The 23,079-nt window shown below is 39.9% G+C and overlaps 3 protein-coding genes across 3 annotated transcripts; all 3 read left to right on the forward strand.

Moving 5' to 3' along the window:
* The first annotated feature begins 1,352 nt into the window (after nt 1–1,352).
* Nucleotides 1,353–13,680, forward strand: osgn1 (oxidative stress induced growth inhibitor 1). Its single transcript, XM_026167361.1, has 8 exons — nt 1,353–1,602; nt 7,347–7,409; nt 8,407–8,543; nt 8,627–8,818; nt 9,085–9,176; nt 10,018–10,217; nt 10,425–10,768; nt 10,876–13,680. Exons 2-8 carry the CDS (start codon nt 7,352–7,354, stop codon nt 11,452–11,454), a joined length of 1,602 nt encoding a protein of 533 aa, XP_026023146.1. The 5' UTR covers nt 1,353–1,602; nt 7,347–7,351; the 3' UTR covers nt 11,455–13,680.
* Nucleotides 13,681–16,550: 2,870 nt separating this feature from the next.
* On the forward strand, nt 16,551–19,279 carry LOC113022213 (zinc-binding protein A33-like). The gene is made up of 2 exons (XM_026167362.1): nt 16,551–16,681; nt 16,768–19,279. Exon 2 carries the CDS (start codon nt 16,785–16,787, stop codon nt 18,285–18,287), a length of 1,503 nt encoding a protein of 500 aa, XP_026023147.1. The 5' UTR covers nt 16,551–16,681; nt 16,768–16,784; the 3' UTR covers nt 18,288–19,279.
* Nucleotides 19,280–20,191: 912 nt separating this feature from the next.
* Nucleotides 20,192–22,714, forward strand: LOC113021664 (E3 ubiquitin-protein ligase TRIM39-like). The gene is made up of 2 exons (XM_026166364.1): nt 20,192–20,317; nt 20,436–22,714. Exon 2 carries the CDS (start codon nt 20,453–20,455, stop codon nt 21,830–21,832), a length of 1,380 nt encoding a protein of 459 aa, XP_026022149.1. The 5' UTR covers nt 20,192–20,317; nt 20,436–20,452; the 3' UTR covers nt 21,833–22,714.
* The last annotated feature ends 365 nt before the right edge of the window (nt 22,715–23,079 follow it).

Below are 23,079 nucleotides of genomic sequence, written 5' to 3' on the forward strand. Positions count from 1 at the left end.
CAGGTTATTAAACTGTCATTATGCAGTGCTCTGTTTCAAGGGCACCTGGTGCTCTTAGAGGGGGAAGAAACAGAGGAGTGGCCACTCTGTTTGCATTTCCAGGAAACTCAAACGCCACATGATGAAATCTGTTTTTTCGGAATAAAACAGTCTTAGCAGAAAAGTTAACGCGACGTCGCTTTAACAGCAGGGTAAACAACAAAAATACACAACCACGACTAAACTTTACCAGCTGTGAATGAAGTGTGGTGTAACGTATGGCAGCCATATTGGAGGAACTCCAGTGTGAGTCAGCCATGAAAGCTTATAGTCTTTTTAGACAGAAGTGTGTGAGAGGTGTGTCTCTTACTACTTTTATTTACTCTATATGTGTACATGGATTTGCTTTATCTTTATGTAATTAAAGTTTAGCTGATTCTGATGATTTAAATAAATCTGAATGCTCAGGGATTATATAACTGTTCCAGTGCTTTGTAGTGATGTTCAGCATGTTGGTTTTGCAGTCATCAGCTTCTTCACAAGCATCAGGGAAGTTCAAATTTTAGGTAAAACAGTCGTTAGGTCTTGTGAAACGGGAACACATCAAATGTGGATCCTGCAAACAGCTAAACATGGGAACAAAGGTTTTCTCATCAGTATGCGACATTTAAATGCTAGTTTTTCATGATACCATTGTTTAAAGAATTATAAGGATGCTTCTGACAGGACAGAGATCAAAGTATATTATATTTAACTAACAAAAATGAAAATAAAAACTAATTAACTTACTGAAACAATCATGTACGCTTACGAAACTGAAATAAAAAAATTTCAAGGAAACATCTTTAGCTTTAGTTTAAGAAAATTATATAAGGTTATAGAAGAAGCTACCAATAACTCGGAAAAAGTGAAAACTGGAGTTAAACTGAGATTCTCTAAATAATAAACTTAAACAAGCAGATCCACACTGCAAAACGACTATAAATACTGTAAGATTTTTTTTAAAGTCAAAATTTATAATAATCCAGAAGCAGATCTAAATTTGGCCTTTTTTCTCTCTTTTTTATTTATACAGAGACAATGACTATGTTATGCTGTAATAATAAAATAAGAAATGTGTCTTTTCTTTATTTCTTTTCTGTTTTCTTGTGCATTTATTTCTTAGTTATACAGACACGAGGACTGGCGTTTGTTTTAACAATAACGAAAGAAAATCCAGTCCATCCTGTCGTCGTCTCTCTCCATCTCGCAATATAGACGATTTTTGCTTCGCTTTATGCTGACGACGTAGCAGCGTAAAGATGGCGGCGTTCAGGGGGTAAAGCCGGGGCAGCGTCTAGGAAAGAGGCGTGATTCTTATTGGTCGACGGGGGAGGGGCCATCTGCACTGTTACATTAAACGAGTGAACGTGCTGCACGACGCAGGAGTTTGAGGCTCGCGTTGAACACGTGCGGGGGGGAAAAGAGAAGGCGGCTATAAAAGAAGGGGGCAGAGCCGCGACATGACAGACTGAGAGAAGAGAAGAAGCAGCAGAAACAGAAGACAGACGTGAAACCCTCGTGTCTCCTGAAAGGCTCAAACAGCACGCGGGGGACACAGAGCCTCACCTCCGGCGCGAATCAGTGAGTAGCCCGAGGCCACCATCTTTCTTCTTTATCCATTCATTTAGGTGAGCATCCATTGTGGCGTGAGTCATTGTCCTGAGTTCGTGGAGCGGTTAGATGGTGAGGGCAGGCTCCTGTCAGCCGGAGCTGGGAGCTGTGAGTCACGTAGCTGACCGGCAGGGGAGGGGCGTGGGTGGTCACGACCGGACCGAGCGGGTGCAAGTGCAACGTGGGGAGAGACGTTTCTAGGGTTTTCCTTAAGAATGCAGAGCAGATAACATCTGTAGCGCTCATGCAGACGTGCTGCACAAAAAATGGATTTTTACTGGAAAAAAGTATTTGTTCCCTTTATCTGAGTGTCCGTCATAATCCTGGAAAAGTTTCATCATCCAAAAGTACTCTCAATGCTGAATCATATACATTCACGTGGTACAGCATGCGTGGTTAACTTTAGATAAATACAGAATGATACGTTTATAGATTAATTTTTTAAAAGCACATTTGCTTCCTATACACAGCTATATATAAATACATATATATTAGTACAATTAAAAGTAGAAAATATTTCATTAAGTTTAATATATAAATTATTTTAGGGATACTAAAGATTATCACACCATAGCTAAACAGTATTTTTATAGGAAAAGTATATTTTTATAAGTTTACATTTTGTAACACAATAGCTGGTGAATGATTTGTTTTGGTACTTTGGGTTTTGCACATAGTTTTATAGTTGTTAATGTCAATAACTGCTTCACTGTGCTGAAACAATAGAAACAGCTTTAGAATTCAGTTGCATGTTTATCTTGAGGTGGAGTCGGTGGGTGGTGGTTTTGCTAAAACAGTGATGGCTGAGAGTTCACAGGAAACTGACAGGAAGTTCAGAGGGCTGTCGGGACACCCAGTGCCAAAATCCCTAGAAGGAAACTGAGTAACACAGGGAAAAGAGTTTAGTTTATACAGACAGGTGACAAAATTAAAGAGGGCTTTAATTTATGCTCTGTCATAAAGGTACTGCTACTGTGATGTTCTCATATTGCACCTGGTTAAATTTGACAAACAGGTCAGTGTATGTACAGTAAATTCTGACTGCAGACATTTGAACCCCACTCTTGGATATTTTATGATAATGACACCAAATAGATTGTATCAGGCACACAGCACTGGCTGTCAGCACACAGAAATCCCACCCACCTATTGTTTTAGCCTTTTGTTCATGAGGGGGAGCTAGTCAGAAGACAGCTGGCTGAAAAGGATCAAGAAGTGTGAATACTTATGTGTTTAGTGTTTTAGTTTCCAATACTGCACAGGAACCGATTTGGTTCTCCCTACACTTTGCAGACTGCAGCAGGCGTCTAGGCAGACATAACTGAAATCTCATTAGCCGTCTGGCAGGTGCATATGGCGGATTAGCTGGCCAGATGCTGGAAGCTTTAAGGTAGACGTATGCACAGGTGCCATATTGAGCATTTCTCAAGTATTTTCCACAGGTAGAAACAGATTCATGTAGGGCGTTGCATAAAATCAAGGGGCTCAGATTGAGAGCCTGTATTAAAATAGCAGCAGCAGTTGGATAAGAGTTTAGATAAGCCTTTGCTATATTTGCAGCCTGATGAGTAGAGAATCTGATCCAGTGTCATAGAGATTCAAGCTTCACAGGGGCACAAAAGAGGAGAAACTCACCAACGCTTTGTTTTTCCCCCCTGTTTTTGTAACTGCTTTGCTTGCACCATTCATCAGAAACGTAAAGCAAAGACGACTTTGCCTGACCGTTGTTTAAAATCAGAAATGGTGCCTCAGTTTCACCCCCGAAGGGCCATCAGTTATTTAAAATATGTCTTTAAATAAGTGGGAGGTTTTCTGCTTTTTAAGTTAATGTTTCGATTTGCTGATTTGAGTCTTTTGCATGAGCAAAACATTTGATTATGTAATGGTGAGCAGCTGATTTAGGACAAGTCTTAACAGGAAGTTGCACCCTGTAGTTTCGAAATAATATGAGGGCTTTCATGGCTCCATATTGTTGTGGCTCTGCACACTGCACACACATACCTGCAGTTGACATAAGTCGAGACACAACTGCTGTGTCATTGTTATAGCTGTGTGGTTACTGAGTTAATTATATACGCCACCTGTGGCGGGACAAACTTTCCTTTGCAGTAAATGAGTCTTACTGCAAGTGTAACAAAAAATGCTTTAACATAAGCTTACGCTCTGTGTTGAAAAGCCTGTTTGGCAGGTAGACATAGGGAGATAGAGGTAGTGATAAAACATATCTGGTTTACAGTATTTGAATATTTGTCGGTATCAGCTGACAAAAAAACATAAGTCTTACCGTAAAGGAAATACACAACCTGGAAGTGTAGTTGCTTCATTACTTTTTTAAGTATGCCTCTTCTCAGAGAAGGACTGAAAGTAAAACATCAAAACAGGTTCAACATTTAATTTTATTAAGGATTTCGATGACAGTAAAGGTGAATGGAAACCTCCTTTTGGGGGAAAATATAATAATTAAATCAAGGTGTAAAACCGAGGTCCTGTTTTAGGTTAAAAGCACTTCTTACTTGTAACACCACCACGTCTCCAGCTTCTTAAAGCAGTATTTGTAGTCTAACTTAGGACCTTTATGTCTCACTGGCCAATATTGCTTTGGCCAGTGCTTTGATACCAAACGACCTCTTATTACACCTGGAATGGGAATACCGAAATGAACTTGTATAACATGTAAGTCTGAAACATCCAATATAAAAATGGGTGTTTGGCACAATGACTAATGAAAAAAAAAAAGACTATACTGTCAGGTATCACGGGTCATGAATGATGACTGCTATGACTGGTCAGTTGTGTTTTATCCAGTTGACGCAGTTAGAGTTTATGACTTTTATAACTGTAATATGACCCAGAGATCACTGCAGGTGTGCTGAAGTTAAGCAAACATGCACAGTACCTCATGGCAGACTCATTAGTTTTCTTTTTATATTTAGATTACAATTTAAATGAGTGTTTAATTTGAAAATAAGAGTAACTCTTTACTCTGATAAACTATAGTAATTTGGAAGTACCATACACAGAAGTTGGTACATCTCATTAAGTTTGCTTTTTTTTTTTTTTTTTTTGAGATAACAACTTGGCATAACTGTTATATTTGGTACATTTAATGCTGTAGCTAAAGTCCTCTTTTTTGTAAGCATAAACACTGAAAATAAAGTGTTTAATGACGTCTGTGCTGCACATTAGTCACATTTCCCTGGAAAACACTTTTGGCATTTTGTGCCAAAGAAATTAAGGAAGCGTAATTATCCCCGCAGGTCAATCCCAGGGGGAAACACAGCTACTAGGCTTCATTTATTCATGGACTGTATGTGTGTGCAGCCCGCCTTCACTGGGCTCTCTGCCACCGTTTGGGCTGGATTATGTAACCCTCTATCTTTCTCGCAGCTACTTTTCTTTTTCACGCTGATTCTGGTTCAGTCAATCCTCTTTTTTTTCTTTGCCCCTTTTCAGTGCTTTGCTTATCTTGACCTTGTGTTTTTTGTTTTGAGTCATCCTCTTTTTCCCTCCATGTCCTGCAGTAACTTTCTTTTCCCCTGTGTAAGCATGACTTAGCAGATTATGTAAAGGGGCAGGTCTGTGCAAATGAGTAACGTCATACCTTAGCTGACATCATGAGCTATATTACAGTTGTCTGTCTATCTGTCTAGAGTGTCTGCAAAGGGGTAAATGCATTACACTCTTGCACCACGCTTCATAATTTACTTATTGGGCATTCAGTTAAGTTTTAATGAGTTGGGTTAGAGACAAACAGAGTTTCTATGTGGAAAATGACTTGCTCCCATTTCCGTGATGAATAACTATATTTGCAAAGATTTCCTGGTCATTGCATCACAGGGGTGGGAAAAAGTAACTGCACACTGTTTTGGTACAAATAAAGGCACCGTTACACCAGCGGCACTCCTCTGTGGCTGCTGAAACTGCAGTTCATGCAAGGTGTTTGGTGCTTTTTTGTTGTTGTTTTTTGTTTATTTTAATGGAAAAAGCCTCCATCCTGTCACCAGTGCATTAAAGATTTGAAATATTTCTTAAAGATAGAAAACAGGGACCCTTTGAGTGAGACCTTTATTAGAGCTGCTTGATGAGCAGTGAGCTCCTTCTAATGAGGATGTATTGGAGACCATTTCTTTTACCACCATCTTTTTTTTTTTTCATTCATTCTGCTAATTTTGTTTAATTTTAGACTATATAGGCCTATATTTTGTGACCGGTGGAAAAGGGAGTTAAATTTGTCACTTTTTCTTGTGGAATAATTTTTCTAAACACTGAGATTCCAGCAGACTTGATGTTTATTTTAAACCACACTGAGAGGCATGTACCCAGTAAACACAGGGGCGATACGAAGTAAGACGTTCCTCCCTGAATATCAGTTCCTCGGTCGTTCATTTCTACGCTTCGTCCTCCTTGTCGTGGTCATGATAACAGCTGAAGGACACAAGATTTTCTCATTTAATGGAACTCCAAATATTTTTGTTTTTTACCTCCAAATATTTCCTTTTTTTTGTTTTTTCATGGTCACATTTTTGTGTCAGGCTGATCACAAAACACTCAGTTTGAGCCTTTCTCAGTGTCAGACCTGCAAGGCCAAAATAATCAACATCGTCTCATGCTGATAGTCTTTCCTGGAAGTCCTCAAAATAAATTATATCATTCGTTTGTTTGTATCACCTGAAACGGCCAGTCAGAGCTTTAATGAAACAACTTGTAATCGCCAAACTCACATTTTCCCTTTTTAATCGTGTGAGCTCCAGAGGTTGCCTCACTCGTCATGAATACAATCAGACTAAATGGCGCTTGGCTTGTGGTCCTTTAGTACATAAACTGTGCAAAAAATCCTCAGCAAGGTCTCCTTTCAGAAAAAAAAGAAAAAGATGAAAGTGTGAATTGTTTCTTCATTTCAAACAGATTTTTATTTTAGCATTTGAGGCCTTTGGTTCCTTTAATAAATAAAGTTAGAAACAAAGCAAACACATTGATGCACATTAAAATGAGTGAAAGTGCCTAAAGATTAGCTTTGTGTTTAGAAAATTCCAAGCAAATAAAAGACTCTCCAAGGCCAAATTTGTTGATCTAATCCACAACAGTTAAACTTAACAGGGGAAAAGAGGCGCGCTGCATGTTGTGGGGGTAAAATATGATGTGAGTACAGGTCGTGTGCCCTCAGGCTTTTAAGCATCTTGTGATCGGAGTGAGTTATTACATTTGATTTAATGCCTTTTCACCCTGGGTTAATGTCTAAACTTACAGTGGATGTGTTTTAGTTGTAAAACTGATTCTCGCACTTGACCTACTGCTGTGTGTAACAGATCTAGTTCCTCTACAGCCGACCTTGATGTACTGAGTTGACCTCAATGTCTTGACTTGTTTGTAAACTCAGGAATAGTAAAGTACAGCTTCAAACTTGCAGGTTTGAAAAAAATTAAATCAGAGAGTAAACAAGGAAGAAATTAGCGTCTTCACATGAAGTCTCTCTAGAGACTGTCTTCCTGTGTGGTTTATGGTGTATGTGGCAGCGTCATATCTCTATCTACGCCATCTCGAGCTACGATGTCAAACTGAGGCTCTGCAGGGGAAGTGTGTGCATGTGTGTGCCACAGGTCACATGAAAATGAACTCGACTCACCATTGTTAATGCTGACTGGACTCAACAATCATTAACTGTGTTGAACTACTTTCTCAGTCTTGTATAAAAATGTCTTTTCTCCTCTTTGCAGTTGAAATGGACCTTCATGACAAAGAAATTCTCCCTGGAGACATCTTGCCTGTGGTGATCATTGGTAAGAAAACACACATGAAGAACTGCAGTTTTAATTGTTCGGTTACAAACCTCAAAGGAGCAGTCATTAGCTTTGTTTAGGGGTGTGCTCGATTAAGTTATTACAGCAGTTACTAATGAAGTTCACACCCTAAACATTAGCCAGTAGCTTTGAAATAAACCTGACAAACATTAAATTGGATCGTTGTGATGGAGCTCAGAGGGAACTGCATGAGAAGAAATATACTTCTGAAAGTGAGTTGTGCCAGTTTTGCTTTGTCTGCATTTCTATGGTCTTTTGCATGACTCTGGGATTCCACTTTATAGCCTAATAGTTAGCCAAGGTATTAATTGGTTATAGGCTAAATATGGCTTAGATTTTAAGAGATGAACTCGCCAACAGCGGGAAGCAGATGTTGCAGAAAAGTGAGGCAAACAATGCAATACTTTAAAAGAAACCCACTGTGGTTTTCCTCATTTTCAGTTATAAATGCAAACGCTGGCTTTCTTATGGGTTTTTTTTCTACTGTTGGTTCAGGTGAACACTCCTGCAGCATTACAGCTCACTAATGGAAAAGAAGAGCTTTACTGTCCATGAATCAGTGATGAATCCAGATTAATGATTCACAGAAAAAAAATCAGAGTGAATCCTCGCATCAGCAAAGGCTGTTGTGTTAAAAAAAAAAAGGTTCAGTTGGATTACTTAGAGAGCTGAAAGTGGGATAACCTGACTGTGCAACTGTTGTACGTGGTTTTGCTGAATCACTGGCCTCTTGTATGTGCTGTATCCAAACCCCCTGAATCATGCAGTACACTGACTTTAATGTCCCCCTTTCATTGACAGGTTTTGTTTTTGTTTTTTGCAATGTTTCTGTTGGAAGTTAAATTGAGTTATTCAAATTTTCTTTTTCTTTTTTTTTCTGATCTGTGTTCAGCTGTGCGGTAAAATTGGTAATAACCAAACTGCATTTTTTCTGAATGTATAACCAATCACCACCTTACCTCTCATTTATTTTCAGGTAATGGCCCCTCAGGCATCTGCCTGTCCTACCTGTTATCAGGTTACACCCCTTACCTGTCACCTGAGGCATCACATCCAAATCCCCTGCTGCACAGCAAGCTGGCAGAGCAGCCTCACCTGTCGCTGCTGGAGCAGGTAAACGTCTTTCTTTTCTCGGTGAAGTTGTGAAGTTGCATTAGTGCAGTGTGAACAGAGCCTCACAGATGCTCCCTTTGTAGGACTTGGAGTACCTGTGCGAGGGGCTGGAAGGGCGGTCGTCCAACCCCGTAGCGGTGCTCTTTGATTCATTGTTGCTGCCAGACAGCGACTTCGGATTCGACCACACCTCTCCGCTGGAATGGCGATACGAGCCAGAGCGTGCCATTCCCCACCTGGTGCTGGGGAAGGGACCACCTGGAGGAGCCTGGCATGTAAGTTACAGAATAGGTTTTAAAGGCTAACCCATTCTGTTTTGTGTAAGCAGAAGGATAAACAGTCGTCTGTTTAGTCCTTATCATCATAAAATGTTATTTTATAAGATGGCCTGAATTCGATCGTAAAGTAGATATGTTTAGCAAACACATAAAAAAAATGTTTTGCCAGCTGCTTATTTACACACAGAAGTTGATGTGCACGCGATAGAAGGCAAACAGGATTTGAATAACAAAAGTGTTAACAATGTGTGTGCTGTGTGCAGGCAATGGAGGGCTCCATGCTGACGCTGAGCCTGGCTAACTGGATGGAGCTTCCCGGGCTGAAGCTGAAGGACTGGATGAGAGACAAACGCAGGTCTGCTCATAATAAAACCGCCACTTTGTGTACAGAGCGTGTACGACGTGTTGTTTAAACACTCAACAGGGTTCATGAAGTTTTCAACCGTAATAAAGCTCCTGGCAGAGAGGCTTGTGTACAAAAAGATGTCTCCACAGTGGACAAATACTATCTGATTACCTTTATTAATAACAAATCTTGACCACCCGGGCTTATGTTTACGAGCTGAGAACCTAAAGCTAAATGGGGTTTGAGTTTCAATGATGGAGCTGCTCTTGTAGTTAGCTTATACTTGGATTTAATCCCCACAGCCCTGATTATTAAGACTAGACTCAAGCTGTCATTGCAGTGAGGCTGCTAAGAACAAGAATGACTTTTAGGAGATGTATTGGTCATATAAATGAAAATAAATTGATAATGTAATGAAAATTGATGAAATTAAGACTTGGAGGCCTAAATTAATAAGTTTTTTACCACAAAGAAAATACAGTTACAGTACTCTTCTGAGTAAGCTGAGCAGAGAAATAAAAGAACAAAGCCATTGATCTTCATGCGTCACACTCTTTAATTTGTTTTTCAAATGACTCAGCCCAGCTGGACCCACTTGATTTACATAAAATAGCAATTTGTGACCATAGCAGCAGAACAGTGGTCTTTAATTTCTGTGCGCCACACTCAGACTTGTGTTTCAATATCGCCCCAACAACTCTTTCATTTACAGATTTTTTTTTTTTAATCAAAACTTCGTTAGTAAATATCTTCTTTCTGATCCCTAATACTCGTCTTCATGTCCTGTGTCTGTAAACAAATACGTGTTTAACCTGTATCCAAATGTATTTTCGTGTTTCTTTCACAACAGAAATGTGCGAAATGACCGTGCTACACCAGCAGAGATCGCCTCCTACTACCAGCACTACGTTTCCCAGATGTCCCTGGAGCAGAACTTTGCCTGTGGGACTTTAGCCACCTCTGTGACCAGGCAGCCTATCAGCCAGGAGGGGTCGCCGCCCTGCTGGAGAGTGACAGGACTGCAGCGGAGAGAGGGGGAAGAGCTTGGAGGTACAGTGAATGAAACTCTCTTGATCACTGTTAAGATTTGTTGTGTTATAAAGTGTTAAAGCACATTGCCAGCTGAATATTAGGATTCTAGGACCGCACTAAAGTAGTTTTGCTTGATTCACTGCTCAAAATCATATTAATATGGACTTCATGCAGCCTCTCAGTAAAGCCGATTTTCACCTATTGATTCTTCTCTCCTACTTTTAGATGGTTCCACGCTTTCAGAGGAGGTACCTTTCTCCGTGTTAGCACGCAATGTGGTGTTGGCGACGGGCACGCATGACATCCCGGCCAGACTCGGTGCACAGGGCGAGTCCCTGCCCTTCGTGTGCCACTCATTCTGGGATCTAGAGGCAGCCATCGCTCGCGGTGAGCTCGACCAGTCGTCAGACCCAGTTCTGGTGGTGGGGGCAGGACTTACGGCAGCCGACGCAGTACTTGCCACCCACCATCTCAACACCCCTGTCTACCACGCCTTCAGACGCTCAGTCAACGACCCAGAGCTCATCTTCAACCAGCTGCCTAAACTGCTCTACCCAGAGTACCACAAGGTGAGGAGAGCAGAGCCACTCAATTTCCTGACTGATCGTCATGGCAGCTGAACCGGGTCGTCTAGGATTTTAATCGCCTAACCTCTGTTCTGTACTTTGTCCTCCAGGTTCACCAGATGATGACTCAACAGCATCAACGCAATAATTCACAACAGGACCATACGCAGAATCTTCATCGTTCCAACCCTTCTTCTTCTTCCTCCTCTCTCCCCCGGTACCCGGGTTACCTGAGCTTCCCGCGCCACAGGGTTGTCGAGTTCAGACCTGACCGAAAGTGCGTTCTAGAGTCAGACGCTGGCGAGCGGACGGTGGTTCAGGTCTCTAAGGCTCTGGTTCTGATTGGCGCCCACCCCAATCTTTCCTTTCTAGACAATAACGGGCGCTCGCTTGGCATGAACCCTGAGGAGCCCATCTCATGCCGGAGGAACCCAATTGAGGTGGACCCGTTTACAAACAGGGTGATTGCTGCGAACGGGCCAGGCATGTACGCCATGGGGCCGCTTGTAGGAGAGAACTTTGTCAGATTCTTAAAAGGAGGAGCGCTGGCTATCGCGAGTGACCTCACCAAGAGACAGAAGGAAGAGGCAGAAAAAGGAGAAGGCGAGCTAAGCATAGACAGACTAATGGACAGATGTGTGGACAGACAGACTCGGGCAGATCCAGAGGTTTGCCTTGTGGATGTGTAGCAGATTTTTATTTATTTTTTTAAACTGAAGAAAACCAACCAATCACCACAAATCTGTGATGTCACAGAGGAATCCACACTCAAACGCCATAGGTCAGGTCATTGTCGCCCATTAGTTGCCTATGAAACGGGCAGCAAGTGAGCTCTGACTGCACTCGCACTGGTTTGAAGACTTCTGATTTTCTTAGGTAAAGAAAAGCCTCCAGATGTGAGGCAGTTAGAACAGCTGCACTGTTTCCACCAGAGTCAGATGGCATTTGTAAGTAGGCGAGATGGAGAGATGAGTCAAAGGATGCAGTGGAGGACAGACAAGGGGTCTGTTTGTGTTGTCCCCATCAAATTGTATAGGTAGATATCACTACGTCAACATAAATTTTATTTATAAATAAAAAATTTTTTTACATTTAGTTAAAAAAGAGGAACCAGTCAAATGTTTTCCTATCACCACCTAGTGGTCAAATCATGCAAATGATCTCCAATTGCTCCTTTAAATTAGACCCATTCTATTAATTTCATCTCAATAGTCATTTTTGGATTTATTTGTATATGCTCTTATTACATGAAATGCCCGTTTCAGGACACCTGCCGGCCAGATACTAGGAGCATAATTCCATATTCAGGTTTACACCTTACCTTGATTATTTTGTTTTAGTAATTGTAATTCAGTATAAGCACCAATGTACCCTGCGGCAGAATAACCAGTCATTACCTTTGCATGTCTGCGAGGACACAAACTGACGTGAAGAAGCAGAAAGGCAGACTTGAGCGAGGCAGAGAGTTTATTAAAGACTGACTGGGGACAAACTTGAGTGACGTGGTCCTGACAGCTCGAGTTTCTGGACACTCTGAGAGCCTTATTCACTACAGTAACCACCTGATTAAACTTTAATCAGCCAGCAGCACCATATGTGACCAAACCGACACGTGTCGTCTCATCCTCAGCCTTTTCTACAGTGAGGATAATGAACATGTTTCCATAGCTAATAATTTATTCTGTTATTGCCACTGTCCTATTTAATTTTGTAACACTAACAATATTGTTTGTATATTGAGTTTTGCTGTTTTCTGAACCCGCCAACCTCTCGTTTTTCTATGTAAAGCTGTAACTGTACCCATCTGTGTATCTTTTTACATCCTAAAGTATAAAAATATTTTCTACTTTATACAAAAACAGAACAACTCAGAATATTTTTGTAATTTCTGTCGGTGATGACATTTAATCTGAAGCTTTGACAACATTCGATTTTGGCTTCACTGTGAGTGAGAACTATTTTAAGCCCTATTTGTATTGAAGTAGTACAACAGTGAATGTCATTTACACATTAATCTACCAACATGTGGATTTCTTCAGTGCACTTTAAAATGTTTTCACCACACAAAGTCTGATCTGCTTAATCAGGATGCAACAGCTCACCTGTGCATTTTTGTTAATACATTTTTTTTTTTCTAAAGACTTTTTTTTTTTCTTTTCAGTATTACTTCCACTGCAAATAAGGTTTAATGTAATGAGATTGTAGTTTATGTATATATAGATGGCCGGTAGTTTCCATGTCTTCCTCACATTGACTGTTCAAAAGAAATTTTCCATGCATCAAAAAGCTAACTATATGCAGTAAAGATGTTTTGGTTTTTTTTGTTTTGTTTTTTTTATACTAATATTTGTTGAAGCTGTAAATTTCTTAAATTTATTTAACCCTCCGAGTTAATCTTTGGCAATCACAAGTACCTGAAACACTGTTTTCAGGCCTTGCTATCTGAATGTAAATTTTGGTTTTGCACATTGTGATTAGCTTGGTACCAAGCGAGGCTCCAAACCAACACACATTCTAAAAAGCATACAGGCTCTGTTTCCCAGACAAGGATAAAGTCTGGTCTCAAAGAAAAAACTTTACAGAGGAATTATTCTTGGAATTGTTCCATTTGTTTAGGATCAGGATTAATTAATGTCTGTAAAGTGGTGGGTGGGTTAGACCTCACGGGGTTATCCAGGAAAGAAAGCTTTTGAAATTCAGAATATATTTTACAGGAGTGTTCTTAGCGTGTCAAGATCCACATAACCATTGGCCCTGCACAGGCTGCGTATATTTTCCTATTGGCTGTGCGCTAACCTTACTCCCTCAGACAGATGCATGTCGAGGCTAAACAGCTGTCTGCAAACACTGAGGAGTCCACCTGCAGAAAAGCTAAAATACTAAAGAAAGAATAAAACATTTACCATCGACTTAAAGAGCTCGGATTTTTTTTTTTAGTTTGATGCACTGTACAGACAGTCTGATTTAAACTTGTCACTTAACATGTAAAAAAAAAATGCCACAAATATGCAATTCAACTTCAGATTGAAAGTAGTAAAGAGGAAATCGTGTTTCTTCTTTAGGTGACTATGTTTAGCTGCAAACTGACTGGCACTGATTTTGTTTTCATGGGTTATAAAATAACGCCTGTTATACCATCGCTGTAGTCTTTTGCATTTAGATTGAGCTTCTTATTAGTATATGTACTAACATTTCTTTAAAAAAAAACAAAAAAAAAAACTAGAGTTTCTTTGCTAAGCGCTTAAAATTTAAACAAGAAATGACAAAACCAGAGTTAGTGGTGCAATATTGTAGTTTAAATGGTACAAAGATTTCTGGATCCAGATAACATCTTTTATCAATAAATTAAATTACTATATATATATTTAAGGTCATAAGTTTACAGAGCACAACGTAACATCTATACATCTGTGCGTTTACGACTGCTTCTGAAAAGTTGCGAAGAGATGATAAGTTTGATTTTTTTTTAATGCAAAAACTTAATTTGGTGTTGTGTATTTGGTCAGTTTACTAATGTATTTATTGGCTAAATATTTCTACAGAGTTGGTGTTGTCACCATCAATTAGGTATTTTTGACTTGTATACTGAACTGTGATCTATATGAGCCAGCAGTGCCTTAAGACTCATTATTCATGGCTTAGTATTTTGTTTCATAGCAGAGTAAAAACATCTTTTCTAATGCAGTAAAATCACATGGTTGTCTTTAGATGTTATTTTTAAATCACAAAATTGTGTGATTTATAGATCGATAACTTTCATCTGTGTAAAACTTCAATTTTTTTCCACATTGTATTTGTGCCATGGTTTTTATTAAACAGCAGATTTTATGAAAATGTGTTTGTCCCGCTCTTTGGACCTTCCTTGCTTTTTTGTCTTTTTAAACTTGGAAAAAATACATATCTGCAAATAATTTCGCATCAGATCTTTATGATTATGCATACAAATTATTGTCATTTCACTGCAACAGTAGTTCATTACATCTTACATTTTATCACAGATGGCAAAAGTACAGACTTCCTTTACTTTAGTACAAGTACCTGTGTTTATAAATACTCTAGTAACAGCTGAAATACTGTAGCAGCTGTTTTTCTCAAGTAAAAGTGAAATACAGGCTCTGAAATGTACTCGCAGGAAAGAAAAAAGTACTTCTTTGAAGGACAATTCTGCTAACCATTCTTGTAAAAGATAACTGAACCATGCACTATATTAATATAATATAAAACAATATTAGTACATGAGGACGCAAATGCTACTCCAGTCTAAATTCTAATTCTCATGAAAGCTTGAATCTGTTATGTAGGACACATGCAGTGAAAGAGAGTTTTAAAAAATAACAATTTTCTGTTCCTTACATTGTAGATGGTGAATTCACCTCCACACCTAAACAGGAAAATTAGTACAATCGGGAGTTACAGTGGGATTTAGCAGGTAATGATCGAAACAGTTTAGTTGCTCAGCACACGGAAAACAATCACAACTCACAGTAATTTTCTACTGTGAGCTTCGGTAGATTTTCTTAGTGTACATGCAGCGATCAGCTGACCTGCTGTCTTGACTGACGTCCATCCCCTACACTGTTTACACTATCTTTATGCTAGACAGTATACAGTTGGTATAGAGATGAAATTTAGCTAATTAGTCCAAGCATCGTCAACCTAAATGCAATTTGCTACACTTGATGTAACCTAAATCTAAATGAAACCATGAGCACCACAACCACCTTGCATCAGTCCAACACAGTGCTTTACTGTGAATTCGCCACAGTACTGCAAACTAACCTGTTTATTTTGGACAAAACTACCCAGTATTTGAATAAACTAAGTTTGTATAGCTTTGTTTATTTTGCTGGAGATTTCACAAAATGAAAATACATAATTTATCATAACACATATAAAATCCAATAAGTAATTAAAATTATGACATTACATGTAAAATTTAAATCTACAGTTTATCATGTGTCACTGATAAAATTAAAAAGTTGTCAGAAAAATAAAAACTAAGATAAAGTACAGATACCTAAAAATTCTACTTTTAGAGACATATGATGCCACTTCACACTGACTCAAGTCTCAAGTTAGTTTTTTTTTTAAGTTGAAGATGCTACAAAATTAAAGAGTCTTGAAAGTGCGTTGTTAGCTGTTTGCTCAAACTCTCAATATGATTGCACTGGCAAGCACAGCAACATGAAAAGGCCTGAGGACAACTGCAGAAGATGATCACATAATTTTTTCCATGGTTAAGAAAAACAAACTTCACAATCTATAAATACCTTCATGAATGTAGAGGAGGGTTTACATCAAGGCGCAAACCACTGGTTACACTCAAGAAGAAGAAGGCCGGAAATGTAAAAGAGATTGCGCAGTTGCGGAAAAGCAGTTATAGACTTCTGACAGTCACTGACAACAAGAGCTGTTTCAAAAGCAGCCCATGTTCAAGGCGTTGGTTTGTCTAATTATATTTTGAGCTTGTGAAATGGGGGTCTTTGTATAAAAATCTATGTAATTCCTACACAAAGACTTTTTTTCATTAACTTCATTGAGTTAAATTTGAAAATCTGGACTTCAATCACATACTGATTGAAAAAAAAAATTTCGTGGTGCACAGAGGCAAAAAAAAAAATCATGATACATTATATGAACTCATCTTGGTGGATAGAGGCTAAAATAATCCACGGAAGATGATGCTGTCTCTTTAACTGATATCTTCAATACTATAAACAAATTTAAAGTGATGTAGCACCTCTGACGTATGAGCGCGCTCCACGTGTTTCCTGACTTACGTTACTAAAAAGAGGAAGCAGATCTTTTTCAACTGAGGGGAAACTTCAAACTCTGTAAAAAAAAATTCAATATTATTCACCAGAAGACAAAACCCACAGAAGGAGAAGAGATTTGGGATTACTTCACCTCGTTTACGTGAGTTTTTAGAGCCCTAAAAATGTGGAAGTACCTTCTATAGATTAGTAAGTTTCTAACTTCCTGTTTGTGTGGTTTGTTAACAGCGTCAGTCACAGATAAAATGTCGTCTGGAATCCAAGAAGAGCTGTCCTGCCCCGTTTGTCGAGACATATTCAGAGACCCTGTTGTTCTGTCGTGCAGCCACAGCTTTTGTAGAAACTGCCTGAAAAGATGGTGGAGAAAGAAAGAAATACGCCAGTGTCCTGTTTGTAAGAGTGCATCTAAAAAGAAAAACCCACCCTGTAACCTGGTGTTAAAGAACCTGTGTGAGAACTTCTTGCTGGAGACAAATCAGAGTGCTTCAGCAGAGTCCGAGTCGCTCTGCGGTCTGCACTCGGAGAAACTCAAACTCTTCTGTCTGGACCATCAGGAGCCAGCGTGTCTCATCTGCAGAGACTCAAAAACTCACAGCAACCACAGATTCAGACCCATCGATGAGGCTGCGCAGGATCACAGAAAGGAGCTCCAGATCTCACTGAAACCCTTACAGGACAAACTGAAGGCCTTTGAACGAGTTAAAGGAAACTTTGTTCAAACAGCAGAACACATTAAGGTTCAGGCCTTTCACGCAAAGAGGCAGATCAAGGAGCAGTTTAAGAAGCTTCACCAGTTTCTGCAAGAGGAAGAGGAGGCCAGGATCACTGCTCTGAGAGAGGAAGAGGAGGAGAAGAGTGCGAGTATGAGTGAAATGATTGCAGCTCTGAGCAGAGAGATAGCAAGTCTCTCAGAAACAATCAGAGCCACAGAGGAGGAGCTGAGAGCACGAGACATTGCTTTCCTGCAGAACTACAAGGCTGCAGTGAGCAGAGTCCAGCAGTGCCCCCAGCTGGATGATCCACAGCTGGTGTCAGGAGCTCTGATAGATGTGGCCAAACACCTGGGCAACCTGACCTACAACGTCTGGAACAAGATGAAGAAAATGGTCTCCTACTCCCCTGTGATCCTGGATCCAAACACAGCTGAATCACACCTCTCCATATCTGAAGATCTGACCAGTGTGAGCCTTGGAGAGAGGCAGCAGCTTCCTGACAATCCAGAGAGGTTTGATGGCTATCCGATCGTCCTGGGCTCAGAGTGTTTCGACTCAGGGACTCACAGCTGGGATGTTGAAGTTGGAGACAGTCCAAACTGGCTAGTTGGTGTGGCTGAAGAATCAACTAAAAGAAAGGGACAAACAGACTTTAAGTGTCGATTGTGGGCTGTGTGGTTCAGTAAGGGTAGTTATTTCATACGTTCCCCACTAGATTCGTCCTCCTTTCATCCAAAGAAAAAGCTCCAGAGGATCCGAGTTTGCCTGGACTGGAAAAGCGGGAAGCTGTCATTCTCTGATCCTGACATCAACATTTACACCTTCACACACACTTTCACTCAGAAACTTTTTCCATTTGTTTACACCAAGAACGAACTGCCATTGAAGATATTACCACGAGTGTCTCATGACAGTGCAGACTCTGATAGTGAAGGAGATCACGATCAAGGTGGTGAAACAGTTAATGGCATTCTTGATGACGACGATGATGTTATTCATGATGTTGATGATGATGATGATGATGATGATGACTGACACTATAGCCACATACCAATGTTTTCCCTTCAAGTGTAAAAAAAACCCTAAAACCTATAAAATACTAGGTTGGTTGCAAACTGCAAAAACTGCGCAAAGCAGTTCTTTCCTGCTAATTAAAGCTGATAAACAACAAACTAAAAAGAAATACTAGCTCAACAAAATTGGACCATAAAATCCATAAAACAAATGATATTTTGTTCTGCACTGAAAATGATCTGATAGCTAATTCTATTAAAATGCTAAAAAGGCACTAAGAGCACAGAGTAGTTAGGTCCAGTTCAATTAGTCAAGCACAGAGGGATTGGCTGCAGCTGTCAGTGAAAGTGGCCACAGCGATAAAGAAAGGTAAGTACAACAGAATAAAAAGGAACACAGGATTACACAGCCCTATTTTATGGTGCATACACAAACTTGTATAACACCTTAGTGTCATACAGAGACTGTGATAGAAAGATCACTTAGACACTATAAGTACAAACAAAAGGTTGTATTATGAGGTTGTGACTGTCAAAAACACTGGCTGCAACACATGAAGTAGACTATTTTTTATCAAACTAACAATATTTGCAGCTGTTTGTTATCTTCTAAACGGTAAATATATTTCATTTTGAATTCATTTTTTCTCTGGTTACTCTGTTGCATTTTAACTGAGTATTGAGAAGAGCTTTTGTCTGGTAGAAGGTAAATGATTGAACTGATTTGCAGTAATTCTCATCGACCACTAGGTGGAGACAAACACAAAGTGAACTTAAAGAGGTGAACACGGATAAATCAGTGGACCCTTTGACCCAAAGGAACACTGAACCCCTTTGATGAAGCAGGTTTGACTCGGTGTAAACAATTCAGTGTTGTACATTTGGCCTCAGAGTTTTTGAAGATGTAAATGTTTCAAATGTCAAAAAATGATCTTTTTTAGCTCTTAAGGTAAAACCCCCAAATTCAACATTTAGTTGAAATGTGTAAATAAATCCATACAGACTTTCAAAGTACAAAGTAATCTTGTCTGATAATATTACATTTGGGGCTGCAATAGAAAATAAAACTGCCTTTTATTCAAAAAGCTGAAAGTATGAATCATGTTCACATGATGAGTCCCTAAAAGACTAAATATGCAACAAATCTCTTTTATTAAAAAATGACCTCACAGCTGAATAATTAAAACATTTTTGTTGGTTTTTCTTCTTTTTTCTTGTTTTAATACTCATTTTGTTACTCTGATTGTTACAAGTATTTTGAGCCATCCTACCTGAGAACATTAAGATCAGTGAATTGATTGTATTACACTGAATGTCTGTGTAACAGGGTCATAAATCACATTGTTATAATTACACAAAATGTGTTCTAAACCCCCAGACCGTTCCTTTTATACCTGACTTTTAGGACCTCCAAGCCTGTAGTTATGTTCATTATCAGTTAGAGCCCCTCCTCATCCTTTTCTTCTTCTGGCCGCCCTCCTGCCACGGGGTGAATGGACTCTGGTTTTCCCCCAGGAGCACCCTCCAACCGACTGCCTGTCCTGCCCGCCTACACCAGCCTCGTTCACGTGTGTTTGGGGTGGGGGGTCGGACCACCAGGTGGCTCCACTCACACCCAAGGTTAAGGGAAGTGATGGGGTGGAGGTTTGGCGCTTTTTGTATACGGAGTTCTAGTGAAGCCGTTAATAAAGTTGGAGTGAGACATATTGAGGCCTCTCCTGTAGTCTTTACATACCTCCACAATCTTTAATTTAATAAGACAGCTGTTGTTATTGTTGAGTTTATTTTTTGTCTGTTTCCATGTCTGAACTACTGTACTGCTGAAAAAGCTTTAAAATGGGAATAGTTTAGGAGCACTTTAAAACAGGTCACACCTTTGTCTCCGCCCACCTGACTACGCTCTTTCAGCTATGGGTAAAAAAACAAAACAAAAAAGGAAGCCTGGGCGTTCTTCCTCTGAGAAAAACAAAAGCGTTGTCTGGGTGAGAAATTTATCTCAAGGTTAAAATCAAAACAGAGAAAGGAAAACAAGGCGAAACTAGTATAGTTAAGGTAAGAGTTCATTTGTTCCCTTCTAAGGAGACGAAATATTATGTTTATAACACAAACCAAAAGTGAAAGTAAACCTGGCCGCCTTCCTGTTATACAATTCTGTTCGGTGCATTTTCAGCTTCTCTCTGAGAAAAGATGTCTTTCCAGTCCGAGGAGGATCTTTCCTGTCCCGTCTGCCATAACATCTTTAGGGATCCTGTTTTCCTGTCATGCAGCCACAGCTTCTGCAAGACTTGTTTGAAGAACTGCTGGGCACAGAAGCTGGAACAGCAGTGCCCAGTCTGTAAGAAAATGTCAGAGCAGAGTGACCCACCCTGTAACTTGGTCCTAAAGAACCTCGCTGAGGCCTACTTAAAAAAGAAAAATCAGAGCGCTTCGGCAGGGTCTGAGGTTTTGTGCTGTCTGCACTTTGAGAAACTCAAACTCTTTTGTCTGGACCATCAGGAGCCAGCCTGTGTCATCTGTCGTGATTCGAGAGCACACGTCGACCACAAGTTCTGGCCCATCGATGAGGCCGCGCAGGATCACAAGGAAGAGCTTCAGAAATCCCTAAAACCATTACAGGACAAACTGAAGGTCTTACGAAAAGCGAAGGGAAACTTTGATATAACAGAGCAACACATTAAGACCCAGGCTCAACAAACAGAGAAGCAGATCAAGGAGCAGTTTAAGAAGTTTCACCAGTTTCTAGATGAGGAAGAGAAGACCAGGCTGGCTGTTCTGAATATAGAAGAGCAAGAGAAGAGTCAGCAGATGAAGGAGAAGATTGCTGCTCTGAGCAGAGAGATGGCAGCTCTTTCGGCCACAATCAGAGCTGCAGAGGAGGAGCTGAAAGCTGAAAACGTCGCTTTTCTGCAGGACTACAAGGGTACAATGAACATGGTCCAGCTGTACCCCCAGCTGGATGACCCACAGCTGGTCTCAGAAGCTCTGATAGATGTGGCCAAACACCTGGGCAACCTGGGTTACAACATCTGGAACAAGATGAAGAAGATGGTCTCCTACTCTCCTGTGATTCTGGACCCAAACTCTGCCCAGCCAAATCTCCTCATCTCTGAAGATCTGACCGGTGTGAGCGTCAGTGAGAAACGGCAGCTTCCCGACAATCCAGAGAGGTTTGACTTCTACCCGATTGCTATGGCCTCCGAGGGCTTTTATTCAGGCACTCACAGCTGGGATGTTGAAGTTGGAAACAGCACAGACTGGAAAGTCGGTGTGTTAGCAGAGTCTGTCAAAAGGAAGGGAGAGCCGCAATCTGGATTATGGAGGCTAGGGTTTTATAAAGGTGAATACACCGTGCGCTCCCTGCCAGAGTCTTCCATCGTTCTTTTTTTAAAGGCGGTCAAGAAGGTCAGAGTTCAGCTGGACTGGAACAGGGGGAAGGTGTCATTCTCTGATCCTGACACCAAAACACAAATACACACCTTCACACACACTTTCACTGAGAAGATGTTTCCATACGTAAGTAATCTGAGTAAAATCCCACTGAAGATGTTGCCCGCATCAGTGAAGTAGAGTGGTAGTTTATAGCCATGAAGCCAGAAGTGGTGGAAATAAACACACAAATTGCATGACAACTAGTTAGAGAGCTCACATGATAAAACTATCCTTGTTTAAAATAAATAAATACACTTCACAGTTATGACACATTTATCTCATATTAATACTATTTAACTGTAGAGAAATGATTCAGCTTAGTCTAATGGGGCAGTTTGTTTATATAGATTTGGGGTACAAATCCTTTTCAGAGGACGGTGTTTTATAGCTTTATAACCATATGTAAGGTGGCTTTTAAATCCTGTGATACCAACTGTTACAACCTAAAAAACCTTGGGGCGACTGATTGTAACGAGTCTCAACTGAAATTGAATTTCAGTCCAATATGATGAATCCTTCTTTTGTGTTGTTTATGAGACACTTTGGTAATCATACAAAAGAGAAGTGATAATCTCAGCTTTAATGCTTGAATGTATAAAATGATGTGTTTGTGTAAGTAACAGATTATCTGGCATTTATGTGGATTGCTCCAGTTAAACAGTTTTCATTTTAGGAGGTCAACAGATATGTTATCTACTAAATGTATGAGGTCTGTCTGTTTTTATGTTTGAATTCAGTTATCCAATATGTGGCTACTAAAATACTTTACACTATAGCGAGTCAGCTCTTTATTTCTCTTATGTTGAAATGTTTTCCCAACAATGCATTTCGTTTTCATTTCCTTCTGAATGTTTCTTTCCATTTCAGTTCCTGTTAGTTCCAGGTGTTGTCATTTGAGTGCAGCTTGTATTTGTTTTGGTTTCCTGCACTGTAATATGGATGATTTATCAGGGGAAAACTGATGATGTAATAGGTTTTATAACACAAGTTATCATGTAGACATCCTATTCTCAATAAACATTTGCACCAATACCTGCTCGGTTGGTTTTGTTGACAAACTGGATTAAGTGGGACTAAACCTGAAAAACTTAGCTGGATATTTTATTTAGTTTTCTTCAAGTTAGTTATTCTGTTCCATCCAGTAACATCAAATCACATCTCCGTGACTACAGGACCAGAGGTTTGTGTTATCACTGTTATCTTTAATGTGCTGATTGGTTGGTAATTTAATGTTAATTTTCCCTATGATAAATGGTAAATGGCCTGTATTTGTATAGCGCTTTACTAGTCCCTAAGGACCCCAAAGCGCTTTACACAACCACTCATCCACCCAATCACACACACATTGATGATGGCAAGCTACATTGTAGCCACAGCCACCCTGG

The sequence above is a fragment of the Astatotilapia calliptera genome, chromosome 5 (assembly GCF_900246225.1).
Source record: "Astatotilapia calliptera chromosome 5, fAstCal1.2, whole genome shotgun sequence".
NCBI classification, from domain to species: domain Eukaryota; kingdom Metazoa; phylum Chordata; class Actinopteri; order Cichliformes; family Cichlidae; genus Astatotilapia; species Astatotilapia calliptera.

Bases quoted from the DNA above. Each gene is read 5' to 3' on its own strand.
- osgn1 (XM_026167361.1), top strand. From the start codon at position 7,352: ATGGACCTTCATGACAAAGAAATTCTCCCTGGAGACATCTTGCCTGTG. The intron at 8,544-8,626 runs GTAAACGTCTTT...CTCCCTTTGTAG, and splicing joins ACCTGTCGCTGCTGGAGCAG to GACTTGGAGTACCTGTGCGA. The intron at 8,819-9,084 runs GTAAGTTACAGA...TGCTGTGTGCAG, and splicing joins CACCTGGAGGAGCCTGGCAT to GCAATGGAGGGCTCCATGCT.
- LOC113022213 (XM_026167362.1), top strand. From the start codon at position 16,785: ATGTCGTCTGGAATCCAAGAAGAGCTGTCCTGCCCCGTTTGTCGAGAC.
- LOC113021664 (XM_026166364.1), top strand. From the start codon at position 20,453: ATGTCTTTCCAGTCCGAGGAGGATCTTTCCTGTCCCGTCTGCCATAAC.